Consider the following 14,696-nt stretch of genomic DNA (forward strand, 5'->3'; position numbering starts at 1 on the left):
AAATTGAATATTCAATTTAATATTCAATTTTAAAAATTAGTTCAATTAACTTTAATTACTTTTTTTATTCGATAATTATTGAATTCGATTCAAAATTCAATTCTATATTCAATTTAATATTTAATTCAAAGTTCAATCCAATTCAATTTTAAATGCTACTTCAAGTAACTTTAATTACTTTTTTGGTTAATAATTTTTCAATTCTATATTCAAATTCAATTTAATATTCAATTCAGTTTAATGCAAAGTTCAATCCAATTCAATATTCAATTTTAAATATTATCTGAATTAACTTTAATTTCTTTTTTAATTCCTAATTTTTTAATTCAATGGTCAATTCAATATTCAATTTCAATTTTTTAATTCAATTGAATTCATTATTCAATTTCAATATTCAATTCAATTGAATGCAATATTCAATTTCAATATTCAATTTAATATTTTAATTGAATTCAATATTCATCTGTAAAAATTATTTCTAACAAATTTAATTATTTTCAGTAATTTCTATTATTTTTTATTATATAGAAATTAATTCTATTCAATTTAATTATTTTCATTAAATTTTTTGACATTTTTATTAACTGCTAAAAAATTTATCTCTATTATATTTAATTATTTTTTTTTTTATTTAATAATTATTAATTATACAACTATTCAATTATTATGGTTTCTCCAAAGTTATTTAGTTGCAATAATAGAGAAACTGTTTTTGATTGTTTTGAATTTTTTTCACCAACTAAAATTGTAATTACTATGAAATTATTTTTAAATAAAAACATCTGTATTAGATTATAAAACTTTTTACAAAATAAAAATTATAATAAAATTATTTTTCAACAAAAAAAATTGTCCTAAATTGTCAAATGGTTTTTACTAATTAAAATTTTATTTGATGAAATTATTTTTTATACTTAGGTAAAAGTAAAATTTTTATTAATTATAACAAAAAAGTGTAAATCAGTTAAGTAAAGATAAAATAATAATAAAATTTGAAAGATTTAAAAATTTTTTAGAAAAATTATAAATAATTTTAATAAAGTAAATAAAAATTTAATAAATTAAATATTATCGAATTCATTTAACTTAATACTTAAATAATTATTATTTAAAAATAATGCGAAGTAAACACGCGTGTTTAATCTCCAAAAATTGAATTAGTAAAGGAGTTTACTAATTCAAATTAGTGATTGACTTTTTGCTTTTGGATTTATTGTAAATTTTACTAGTAAATTAGTAGAAATCACTATTTATTAGTAAAATTTACTAATTAAAAAACAAAAAATAAGAAAAGTCAAAGGAAAATGGAAGTCATTAAATTGAGTTACTAAACATTTTTAATAATTCAAATTTAGAGAAAAGTTTCGTATTGACAAAAATGTAAATTGTTTATAATTAATGAATTAATTAAATAATTAATTAAAATGTTTTTAGTGTATTGTGATGCCCCGACGAGGCCTGGGTGACACGTGATGTCTCGCTGGTGTTGCTACTGGTGGTGGTGCTGTTGCTACTGTGGAAATCCAAATAGTACTGGCGGCAGCAGTACTGGATTTGGTATCACTTCTGGAATTTCAGCTCTACTTTCATTGGTTGTTGTCACAGGTGCTATCTCAACCGGTGAGTGGTTGCTGACGGAAGAGAAGTTACCGAGATCACCATCCGCAAACTCATCCGTCGAGCCAGATAGTCGACTAACGTACAGTGGACTCTGGAAGTTTTGCGTTGCCATAAGTAAGCTTTTCCATTTACATTATCACACTCTATGACTCTACATTATTATATATTTCATTCCTTCACTCTCCTATAAATTTTCCATTATGGTAAACTTTTTGCATTATCAATATATTCATCACATGAACATTTATAGGACAAAAAATATGTATTTTACCAACTAATTAGATATATTTTTTTATTTCACAAAATAATTGTTCAAATTAATTTTTTATTAAATTAAAATTATTTACATCTTTTTCCAAACAACATTTCCTTTTTTCCCTCTTTTTTCTTTATCATTTAATTAATTAATAATAATTAATTATTTATTACATGACGTAATAAAAATTTGTAGATGTAATTATTTTTCTTTACCTTCCTTTGATTGTTTAAAAAAATATTACTAATAAAATAATGGAAGGATATATTTCGAACAATTCGAATAAATTAATTATTTTAATTTACTTACTCAATTTCAATTTGTTACATTTTTCTGTGTTTAATTTAAAACCAAAATCAATTTTTATTAATTAATTTACATGGCAAAAGACTAAAATATCGTTGATTTATATTGAGAAATTTTACTTTAAAGAAAATATAATAAATTAATTCAGAAATTAATAAATACAATTCTTCCTCTATGAGGAAGCAATAAATGAAAAAGTTGAATAAAAAGTTGAATTGAATAAGGTATGTATGTAATAAATTGAAAAGAATAATAAATATAATAAAATAATAAATCAAATGAAATAAATTTAAATTGAAAACAGAAGTAGAAACTATAGTGAACATTAAAAAGGAAAAAATATATTAAATAGTACTTAGTAAATATGGAAAAATTAGATAATTAAAAAATTAAATTGAATTATTAGGCTTTTACGTTCTCGTTTTCTCTCCTCAATATTTTTACGCTTTATTTACAAAACTTTATTTCACTAATAGAAAGCGCAGAACAATTTTAAAAATCAAACATTTACCTCGATTTATTTCTCTAGAGAGTCGAATAACGAAAATGTTGAAAGTCAAATGCCTTATTTATGTGATATGATTAAGCCACGCCCTCACGTCTTCTATACTCGAAAACTATTGGTCCTTGTTGGAATTAGTGGAGGGGGAAATCTCCACGCATGCGCACTGAGTTCTGTTTTTTTAACAATTCGCCCGAAAAATTGTTCATTTAACCCCCGAATTTAAAAATAAATTTAGTACAAATTGAAAATAAATTTAAAATAAACCCAAAATTAATTCAAAATAAATTCAAAATAAATTTAGAATAAACTCAAAATTAATTTAAAATAAATTCAAAATTAATTCAAAATAATCTCAAAATAAAAATAAATGCAAAATAAACTCAAAATTAATTTAGAATGAATTCAAAATATTTACAAAATCAAAATAAATGCAAAATAAACTCAAAATTAATTCAAAATAAATTTAAAGAAAGTTTAAAATAAAAATTAATGCAAAATAAATTCAAAATAATGTAAAATTAAAAATAAAACTCAAAATAAATTCAAAATAAATTTAGAGAAAGTTTAAAATTAATTTAAAACAAATTGAAAATTAATTCAAAATAATCTCAAAATCAATATAAATACAAAATAAACTCAAAATTAATTTAAAATAAATAAAAAATATTCTCAAAATTAAAATAAATGCAAAATAAACTTAAAATTAATTTAAAATAAATTTAAAATAATCTCAAAACCAAAATGAATTCAAAATAATCTAAAAATAAATTCAAAATAAATTCAAAATAAATTTAAAGAAAGTTTAAAATAACTTGAAAATTAATTTTAAAAAAATTGAAAATGTTATTTAAATTCTGCTAACAATTAATTATTATTATTTTGAAATCACTACGAATTTTAATTCAAAACCTTAAACTTGCTTTTATTTTTACGTTTTTGACAATAATTGAACTTTACAAAATATGAAATTGAATTTCTTTAAAATAATTTAATTCTTAAAGATTTATCCTACAATTATTACTTAGAAATTATTTAATGAATAATTTTATTTAAAAATTCCCAAAATAATTGAATTTTATAAGAGTTGCTTTAAGAACGTTTATGGAAAATTGAGAAATTTCTAACTTTTCTAACTTTTTCTAATTTTTATATGAAATTTTGACAAGTTTATGAAATAAATTTCAATTTTGATTTAAAAAATAACTATTTTCTCAAAATATTTAAAAATATTAAGTTTTTTTTTTAAATACATTTTCTCAGGGAATTTTTCCAAGTTTATGAAATAAATTTCAATTTTGTTGGGAAATATAACGATTTTCTCAAAAAATTTGGAAATATTTCCACAAGAGAATTTGTAATTTATTTCTTAATTTCTTTAAAAAAAAATTCATTATCTCAAGAAATGTTTCCAAATTTATAAAATAAATTTCAATTTTGTATGTAAATAATGTTTTTTTTACCAAATTTTAGAAAAATATTTCCGCAACAGAATTTTGAATTTGTTCCTTAACTTTTTTTAAAAAATACATTTTCTTCAGGAAATTTTTCCAAGTGTACCCATGAAATAAATTTCAATTTTGTTTGGAAATATAATAATTTTCTCAAATAATTTGGAAATATTTCAGCAACAAAATTTGCGAATTATTTCTTAAAATTTTTTTTTTTTTTGAAAAAGTCCATTTTCTCAGGAAGTTTTTCCAAGTGTATGAAATAAATTTCAATTTTGCTTGGAAATAATAATTTTCTCAAAAATTTTAAAAAATATTTTCGCAACAGAATTTGGAATTTATTTCTGAACTTTTTTTATAAAAATAATCCATTTTCTCAGGAAGTTTTTACGCGAAGCTTATGAAATAAATTTCAATTTTTTTTTTTTTTGGAAATAATGTTTTTTACAAAATTTTTCAGAATTATTTCCAGTTTGAGCGAGAAAAATAGAGAGAAAAAATTATTTTTCTAATAATTTTCCAAGTTTTTCCTTTTTTTGGAGAAAATTATGCCGAAATTTTTTTCCATTGTAAATCTAAAAATTTTTAAAGTGAATTCTCACTAAAAAATTTCAAAATAATTTCCTATAATATGGAAATGAAGGAAAAGCATTTAAATTTTCAAAAAAGTACTGTTAGAATTTTTTTTGAAATTTTGGGGAAAAAATCCTTTTTTCTAAAAAAAATTAGATCAATTTCGTAAAAAAAATGAATTTTTATTTTAAAGCTAAATAAATAATTAATAATTAAATAAATAAAATAATAAATAAATGAGGGTGATAGAAAATCGAATTTTTGTATCCTAACCCTCTTATTACAATTAAAAAAAAGAGAAAAAGAGGGGAAGGGAAAATTTGATCCTTTACATTTAGAATATAATTCGAGCGAAATAATTGAATTTTGCGAAATGGACGGAAGTGAAGAAACATGATGGATTTTTCTTTCCTGCTTCCTATGCATTTCTATATATCTATATGTATATAAATTTTGAAATGTCACACCTCCGTAGAAATACATTTAGTCGGTAATATTCGAGAGCAACCAAAGAGTTCCGGTGAAGGTGGTCGAGATGGGTTGGCTCGAGACAGAATTGCAGAAATAGAGAGATGAAGGGACGGAAATGACTCATTACGAGGCGTACCGGAAACCACTTTCCTTCTGCTAGCTAACTCAGAGAAATGATGCTTCTCAGCCTTCTGAGGAAATCTGAAAAAAGTGACAAAAACCTGTTCTCTTTTTTTCTTTCTTTATTTCCATTTTTCTCTTTTTCTTTTTCTTCTTTTTTTTTGTTTTCCAGGCGCATGCTTTGAAACCGTAAAGAGCTTTATACTTTTTGTTTCTTTTTTTTTCTCTTTTCTTTCTTTCTTTAACATTTTCATATGCGGTTTTTTTCCCCCCTCAAGCTGACGCGCTCTCAAAGTAAAAAGAAAAATTCGACAGCGAGTTACTTTTTAAAGTTTAAAAACATGCGCTGAAAAATGGAGAGAAAATGACTGATTATTCTTTTTTATTTGGCGAATGTTTTATTTTTGAATAAAACATTTCCTTGGACGACATAGAAACATATTTATTTTATATGAGTGGCTTGCGAGAGAAAAGTAAAAATTATTTCTTCTTTTTCAGTGATTTTTTATTTATTTATTTATTTATTTGTTTATTTATAATAAATTTTTTGTTATCCGTGTATTATTATGTTATAAGTAAATAAATAAATATTTATTTAATTTACAGTATTAAAAATAGTAAAAATAACTAATATACCTAAAAAAATATTTTACCGCCCATTGTTAGGTATACAAACTTTACAATAAATGTAAAATAAAAAACAAAAAAAATTTCAAAATAATTTTCAGAAGGAATAAAATTAAATTCTTTCAAGTATAAAAATTTATTTTAATAAAATTTTACAAAACTTTTGATTGCTTTAATTTTTTTAATTATTTTTGCGAATTCAATTATCTTCAAAAAAAAATTTAATTCGAGATTTAATTACAATTTTTCAAAAACTTAATTTTTCTAGAATTTCTACAAAAAATTATTCAAATATTCAATAATTTTTGTTAAAAGAAAATTTAAACACTTATTGTTATTTATTTTAATTAAAATTTGAATTAATTTCAATGTAAAACATTTTGAAATTCAATTATTTCTAAAAATTATAACTGCAACTTTTTCAAAAGTTAATTATTTTTTAGAATTTCTGAATAAAATTGTTCAAATTTTATTAATTTTTGTTTAATTAATTTTTAAATACTTGTTCATTTGTCCAGCAGAAGTTAAAATTTCAAAATACTTTTAATGTGAAACCTTTTGAAATTTAATGTATTTCTAAAAATAAGAACTGCAATTTTTCAAATATTTTCTGAAACTTTAACTAAAATTCTTTTTCAAATTAATTTTTATCAAAAAGTTGAACGAGAATTCAATTATTTAAATACAAAAATAAGTGATAAAATAATTGATTTTACTTTTATTTTTGATTTATTTATTTACTATTTATTTTATTTTTTATTTTTAATCTGAAAAAGAAAATTCATAGACTATGAAAAATTTATTTCGCTACAAACAGTACCTATAGGTTAAATGAATGAAAAAGATAATTACTTTAATTATTGTTTTTTTTAATCACGCATACACGAATATAAGAGATTATTATAGATGTAAAGTGGTGGAAAAATTTTATCGATAAATCATTGGTTTTGTCATACGGGCATTACATAAACTTGTGTCCCACACATCACAGACACAATCCGGTAAACGTTTCGTTTGGCATACGCGAATATTGAAAGGGACGTAATACGGCTTACTTCCGTCACTCACCGGAAATGACTATATTCCCATTCACTAGGTCTGACTCTCATTCCACATCGACAGTCAACACCATCAACATCCCAGTAACAACCATTTTATTTCCAATTTCTCTGTCCCTTAATTTCATTTACACTTTATAGTATATATATATATTTAAATCGGTAAAAGATACTTCCTCATTTTTTATTCTGTTTTTTATTATACTGATACCTACATGCTGCTCTTTAAATTTATATATTGGTGAAATTATTTAGAGAAAAAGGAGAAAAAAAATCGATTTTGATTAAATTTGTTTTGGAGTAGTTTGGTGGAAGGATTATTTTAACTCTAGTGTGCAAAATGATATTTTTTTCTTTTATAGTGAGAAAAATTACTCACAACCAAAAATCAAGAGTAGATTCGAATTTTAGTAGGAAAAATTATACTTTTCTGTCTTAGGGAGAAAAAATTCAGGAATCGAACTAAATTCCATAAATCTTGTAAATTAAAATTAAAAAAAAAATCTTGTAAATGTACGTAAAAGTCAGTTTTTTGAAAAAAAAAAAACATTTGAAAAGTTCGTAATTTTTTCGAAAAAGTACAAAAAGTCTGTAAGTTGTACGATATTTAATTAATTATTAAAAATAATGGATTTGTAGAAGAATTTTAGTTAAAGACACTAAAAAAAATTGAATTTTGGAGAAGTTAGAAATCATTGCAGAAATTCAATTATTTTCAAAAGAAATAAAATTCGTTGCAAAATTTCAATTATATTCAAAATTTTTTTTTAAATTCTAGTCAAAATTTAAATTATTTTTAGAAATAATAACAATCTTCTTCAAAATTCAATTATTTTCAAAAATTTTAATTTTTGGCGAAATTTTAATTACTTTTAAAAAATTTCAATTAAATTCTTGTCAAAATTTCAATTATTTTCACAAATTTTAATAAAATTCTTGGTAAAATTTCAATTATTTAAAAAAAAAAATTTTTAATTCAATGATTCTCAATATTTAAAATTTTAGTAAAATTTTCCAAAAGAATTTAATTATTTACAAATTTTTTAAAAATTTCTTGGCAATAATTCAAATATGTTCAAAAACTTTTTAAAATTCTTGTCAAAATTTTAATTTCCTTTATAAATAATAAAATTCTTCTCCGAAACTCAATTATTTTCAAAAATTTTAATAAAATTCTTATCAACATTTCAATTTTTTTTTCAAAAAATTTAAATAAATGCTTGGTAAAATTCCAATTATTTTCAAAAATTTTCCTCAATTCCATAATTTTCAATATTTAATATTTTAGTAAAATTTTCCAATAGAAATCAATTATTTACAAATTTTTTATGAATTTTTTCTTAATAATACAAATATGTTCAAAAATTTAAGAAAATTCTTGTCAAAATTCCAATTACCTTTTAAAATAATAGAATTCTTCTCCGAAATTCAATTATTTTCAAAATTTTAATTATTTTCAAAAATTTTAATAAAATGCTTGGTAAAATTTCAATTATTTTCAAAAATTTTCCTCAATTCCATAATTTTCAATATTTAATATTTTAGTAAAATTTTCCAATAGAATTCAATTATTTACAAATTTTTTATAAATTTTTTCCCAATAATACAAATATGTATGTTCAAAAATTTAAAAAAATTCTTGTCAAAATTTCAAATTACTTTTATAAAAAATAGAAGTCTGCTCCGAAATTCAATTATTTTCACTAATTTTTTATAATATTCTTGGCAAAATTTCAATTATTTTCAGAAATTTTAATAAAATTCTCGTCGAAATTTCAATTTTTTAAAAATTTCTAATAAAGTTCTTGGTAACATTTTTATTCTTTTAAAATTTTTTTCTTAATTTAATAATATTCAACATTTACTATTATAGTAAAATTTTCTAGAAGAATTTAACTATTTACAATTTTTTTATATAAATTTTTTGGCAATAATCCAAATATATGTTCAAAAATTCAAAAAAATTCCTGTCAAAATTTAAAATTACTTTTATAAATAATAAAAGTGTGCACCAAAATTCAATTGTTTTTACTAATTTTAATAAATTTTAATTATTTTAAAAAATTTAAAAAAATTCTTGTAAAAATTTAAATTACCCTTATAAATATAATTTAATTATTCTCTAAGATTCAATTATTTTCAGAAATTTTAATAAAATTCTCGTCAAAATTTCAATTTTTTAAAAAATTTTAATAAAGTTCTTGGTAACATTTTTATTCTTTTAAAAATTTTTTCTTAATTTAATAATATTCAATATTTACTATTATTCAATTTCACCAAAATTCAATTGTTTTTACTAATTTTAATAAATTTTAATTATTTTAAAAAATTTTTAAAAATTCTTGTAAAAATTTTAATTACCTTTATAAATATAATTGAATTCTTCTACGAAATTCAATTATTTTCAAAAATTTTAATAAAATTCTTGGCGAAATTTCAATTTTTTTTCAAAAATTTTAAATAAATGCTTGGTAAAATTTCAATTTTTGTTTAAATTTTAATAAAATTCTTAGTAAAAGTTCAATTATTTTTAAAAATTTTCCTCTATTCAGTGATGCTGAAAAAATTCTAACCAAACACTTTATTATTTCTAAAGAAATAATTAAATAGTATAGTTCTTGAAAATAAATTATTTTTTAAAGTGTGATGTACAAGATTAGTTTTTAGTTCTACTGTGCAAATCGATATTTTCCTGACCTAGGGTAAAAAATTATTCTTTTATTCTTATAATTAAAAATTAATTTTTAATTCTAGTGTGCAAAATAATACATTTCCACTCTTAGGGAGAAACACTATTCTTTTAAACATTTAATCCAAAATAAATAAATAAATAATAAATTAATTAATGAAAGAAAAAACAAATTAAAATGAAAATATTCGAAAAATTGAGCAAACCGACTGTGAATAAAATATATTTAATCGGATATAAATATCCACGCATTAAGTTTCATTTCTTCTTTATTATCAAGGGAGATGAGTTTTATTTTCTTTTCGGTGAAATATATTTTCTCAGAAAGTGGGAAAAATACTTAAAGAAAAGTTAGTTTTCTTTTTTCGTAAATTTTTCTTTTTTTTTTTTGGTCGCACTATTAAAAGAAATGGATGATTGGTCTATCGGTTCACTGGTCATGTATACTACTATTCGACTCTTGGATCGCGCTAAACGTGAGCCAATTAAAGAGGTACGTGAGAGAGCGCCTTTGGCATTGCGAAATCGACTTTTCTACATCCCTTCCAATTCCAATTCGCTTCCTTCGATTGCATCCGCATTGTAGTTTTGCTACATTTGTGCAAGTTGGTCTTGTGGAAAAAATAACTGCCTGCGCTTCTTTTCTTTAATCGAGAAACTTCAAATAGAAATCTCACTTTGTTTTATTTTTCAGTTTATATCCAACTCCTTCTCCTCCTATATACATTATTTCCTCTTGCCAATGCGACATTTATCTTAAAGTACAAAACATTCTTTTTTTCCTCCAATTTACTTTTATCATTAACATAATATAGAAAGTATTTTCATTATAAAATAAATAAACAAAAAAATTATAGAATTTCTTATTAAATTTCTATAAAGAAATTTTTTTATGTTTTCTTTACAGTTTCCTTATTTTATAATAATATGTAAAGAGAACCGAGTGATAAAATCATTATTTTATAATGATACTGTAACATTTTCAAAATTATTTTCATAATTTCAATTCAATTATAATTTTCTACAATATTTCTAACTAAAATTCTTCTTTAAATCAATTGTTTTTAATAATTTTCCAAAAAAATCTTTGAGAATATTCAAATCCATTTGTTTATACTTGAAATAATTTAAAAAAAATTAAATTAAACTTTTTCAAAAATATTACTTCTACAGAATTGTTAGTTAAATGTATGAAAAATTCAGATTTTCAAAGATTATAATTTTAAATCTTTTCAAAATTCAATTATTTTTAAATTGTTTTAATATTTTTAAAAAATTTGTAAATAATTAAATTCCTGTGAAATTTTTATTATTTATGAAAAATATAATTTTGCTAAATAGAATTAAAAACTTCTTGTTCTCTAGTTTCTAAAAGAATTGTTTCCCTCCCTGGGACGAGAAAATATAATTTTGCGCACTAAAATAAAAATTAATGTTCCACTCGTGTTAAAAAGAATAATTTCTGCCCCTAAGGTCTGGAAGATTGTATTTTGCACACTGGAATTAAGAACTATCGTTGTTATCTTGTGCAAGAAGGAATAATTTTCTTCCCTTGGACGAAAAAACATCGTTTTGCGCACTAGAATTCAAAAATTAATTTTGAATTAAAAGTTTGAAAGAATAATTTTTCTCCTTACATCTAGAAAATACCTTTTAGCACACTAGAATTAAAAAACAATATTGCACTCTTGTGTTAAATAAATAAATAATTATTTATTATTTTTAAATAATATAAGAATTTAAAAACAAATAAAATACATCGACTAAATTTTTGCTGCACATTTTGGGCCAATTATATGAATATTTTTCTAAATAGCGAAGGGGTTAAAAAGAATAATTTTTTACCCTCGTTCTGAAAATATCATTTCCCACACTATTATTAAAAACTAATGTTGTATTTTTGGGATAAAAAAAAATAATTCCAACAAACTTTCACGATTTCGTTTATCGAATGCAGTGGTGATAATAAATATGGAAATAAAATAATAACAATAATAAAAAGTAAAATTAAAAACAAGTAATAATAATAATAATGATAATAATAATAATAATAATAATAATAATAATAATAATAATAATAATAATAATAATAATAATAATAATAATAATAATAATAACAATAAGAATAGTAATAATAATGATAATAATAATAACAATAAAAATATTAATAATAATAAAAATTGACACATTTTATGAAAAGAATATAAACAATACTCAGATAAAGGTGTTAAAGTGAATAATGATTATTAAAACAAAAGCGAAATATGCATTGAAAAATGTGACAATAATTCGGATTATTATACAATATATATGTATATTTATTTATGAACGAGAATAACTTCACTGTAAATTATTCACGTGAATATAGAAAATGATTTGCTATTATGGGCAATGAACCCGTAGAACGCTAAAAATATCCGATAATCTATAAATAAAAGTACCAACACAAACAGAGCGGTTTAAAATAAATTAAAAGCACATAGACTTATCTTTCAAAAAAAAAGTGAAAAAAAATCGTTTCGTTATTATAGCAACGGATAAATGTCATTTTTACTCTACAAAATATCTATTTTAATTATATATCAAAATACTTTGCAGTACCTACAATTTTTTTAAAAAATTTCATTTTATAAATATATAATAAAATAATTCATTGTTATTTTATTTTCAATCTTTGTTCTCATAAAAAATACTTGTTTATTTATTTATTTATTTAGAAACGAGACAAGTTCTTTTGTTATTAAATATTATTTTTTTATTATTTAACATTTTATTTTTTTTTGTAAGTAAATAAATAAATAAAACAAATAAAGAAAATAAAGAAACAAAAATAATAAAAATTAAATTAAGTTAAAAATAAGTACATAAAACTCTGTGGATAAATAATAAAAATTAATTTTTACCTTTTGAAAACATTTTCATTCAGTATATTGTAGAAATATTTTTGAAATTCGAATTCGATTTTTGAAATGTTCGAAGCGAGTATTTTTTTTTAAATTGTTTATTTATTTATTTTCCAATATTACGAGAAAAGACATATTTTTATGTCGAAAAAAAGGGAAAAAAATACTTTTCAAAATCATGTCAAGTAGAGAATATATAATGATGTTAGAAAAGTAGAATAAATTTGTAAAGGGAAATTTCATGCGAAAAAAAATTTTTTTTTTCAATTTGCATTAATTATTTCGAGGAGTACAGAATACGAAGTGGCTAATTGTCTAAGCGTTTGATTGCGTACAATCAATACTCTCGTAATTAGATTATTAATGAAGTATGTTACGTTTGTTTCCAGGCTCTCGTATGGAGTACGAATGTTCAGGAATTGAGTACTTTCCAAACGAGGAATACAGTCCTGATTTAACCGATTCAACAATGGCAATACCATGTGAGTAATGAATGATTATTAAATATTTTTTAAAAAAAAGCAGACAAATTTTTATTACACACGTATTAAAAATATTAATCGTCCTCTACACGAAACGGATTTATCGAAATAAAAAAAAATGTTTATTTTTTATTTTTTAATTTTTATACGTACTTTTTATTGTTTTGTATTGTAAATTTTGTATTATTTTTCTTTTATATTCTACATTTTATGGAAATTAACTTTTTAATTTAGAAAAATACAAAATTATTTTTTTTTTGTTATTTATCAATTTTATCGAAATTTTCTTTCTGATTATTTTAAATCAGAAAATTTTCCTGATCAGACAATTTTTTTTTCAAAAAAAATTTTTTTTTGTGTGAAAAATAATTTACTTTGAGGAAGAATAATTTATTTTGTGAAAAAATAATTTATTTTGTGAAAAAGTAATTTTTTTTTGTTAAAAACTTATTTTGTTTTGAGATAGAATAATTTTTTTCTTCAGTGTGAAAAAAATCTTTTTTTTTTTTTTGAGAAAATTGAGGACAAAATCGAGAGACATATTTTTGATGTATGGTAAATTTTATGTATATACGCGGTATTATGTGAGAAAATATCTTGATGTCGTTAGAAGTTTACTTGGCGTGAAATCGAGTAGATACAGTCAAAAGAAGAGAATAGTCTGGCAGAGGAACTGAAAAGCACGCACACAATTTTCACAGTACCTGAATTCGCATAAATTAGGGTTATAATTTTGGATAAGCAGCTCAAAATTTACCTCAGTGCCTTTACAAGATAACTTTAGTGCGATAAACTTTACCTCACGCCTAATGAATTTTATTTGGATTTATAATCCGCACGAGAAACTATTTAAAATCATTAAAAGTCTTTTGTCTCATAAAGTTCACTAATTTTGAATTTTCTATTAAAATATGTAAATTTATTTTTCTCTTATTTCTTTCATTTACATGTAATTTAATTTACTGGTTCAATATTAATCATTAAATAAATATCAAATTAAATTAATCAAACAAATTAAAATTAATAATTTAATTTCCTTTTTTTATTTCATTTATCAGTAAAATTCTCCGTTGAATTAAAAACTCGAAACAACATTTTATTTATTAGTTATTAGATTCTACTGAAAAAAATCAAATTTTATCAATATTTGGAAATTTTATTTTGTTTTCACTTTATTTTTTGATTACTTTTTTATTTCCAATTTATTTTTCGCTTTTCATTTTATTTTTTTATAGATATTTTATTTTATACTTTTTATTTTATTTATAGTTTACCTATATTTTAAATTTTTATTTATTATTTTCTTTTATATTTTTAATTTACCAATATTTTTGTAAATAAATAAATATTTTGAAATTTTTTTTTGTTTCTTTATTTTTCTTTTATTTTTTTTATTGATATAAAATGTATACGGATATTAATTAAAATGCAGACAAAAGTTATTTTACTTTTTTTTTTTTGCTCTGATCTCTTCCTGTACATTTTGTGCTTCTCTCGATAAAAATTACTGAAAACTCAAATGTTTGCTTTCGTTTAAAACCGCCCAATCGTTTCACTTTTCTCGTCGTAGATATTATAAGAAAGATCTCGATATAGAGTGAAGTTCATATATCCCCCTTGAAATCGTTGCTCATATAA

General features: G+C 20.9%; 1 protein-coding gene across 3 annotated transcripts in view; it reads left to right on the forward strand.

Annotated features, from left to right (window-relative positions):
* LOC122504751 (voltage-dependent calcium channel gamma-4 subunit-like) overlaps positions 1-13,058 on the forward strand; it is a gene marked incomplete at its 3' end in the record, with an annotated part of 49,582 nt that extends 36,524 nt beyond the window's left edge. For all 3 annotated transcript variants that reach the window (XM_043615984.1, XM_043615982.1, XM_043615983.1), the window contains 2 exon segments: positions 1,435-1,734; positions 12,966-13,058. In XM_043615984.1, coding sequence (XP_043471919.1) covers positions 1,473-1,734; positions 12,966-13,058 — 355 coding nt within the window.
* Between the last annotated feature and the right edge of the window lie 1,638 nt (positions 13,059-14,696).

The sequence above is a fragment of the Leptopilina heterotoma genome, unplaced genomic scaffold (genome assembly GCF_015476425.1).
Source record: "Leptopilina heterotoma isolate Lh14 unplaced genomic scaffold, ASM1547642v1 Lhet_313, whole genome shotgun sequence".
NCBI classification, from domain to species: Eukaryota; Metazoa; Arthropoda; class Insecta; order Hymenoptera; family Figitidae; genus Leptopilina; species Leptopilina heterotoma.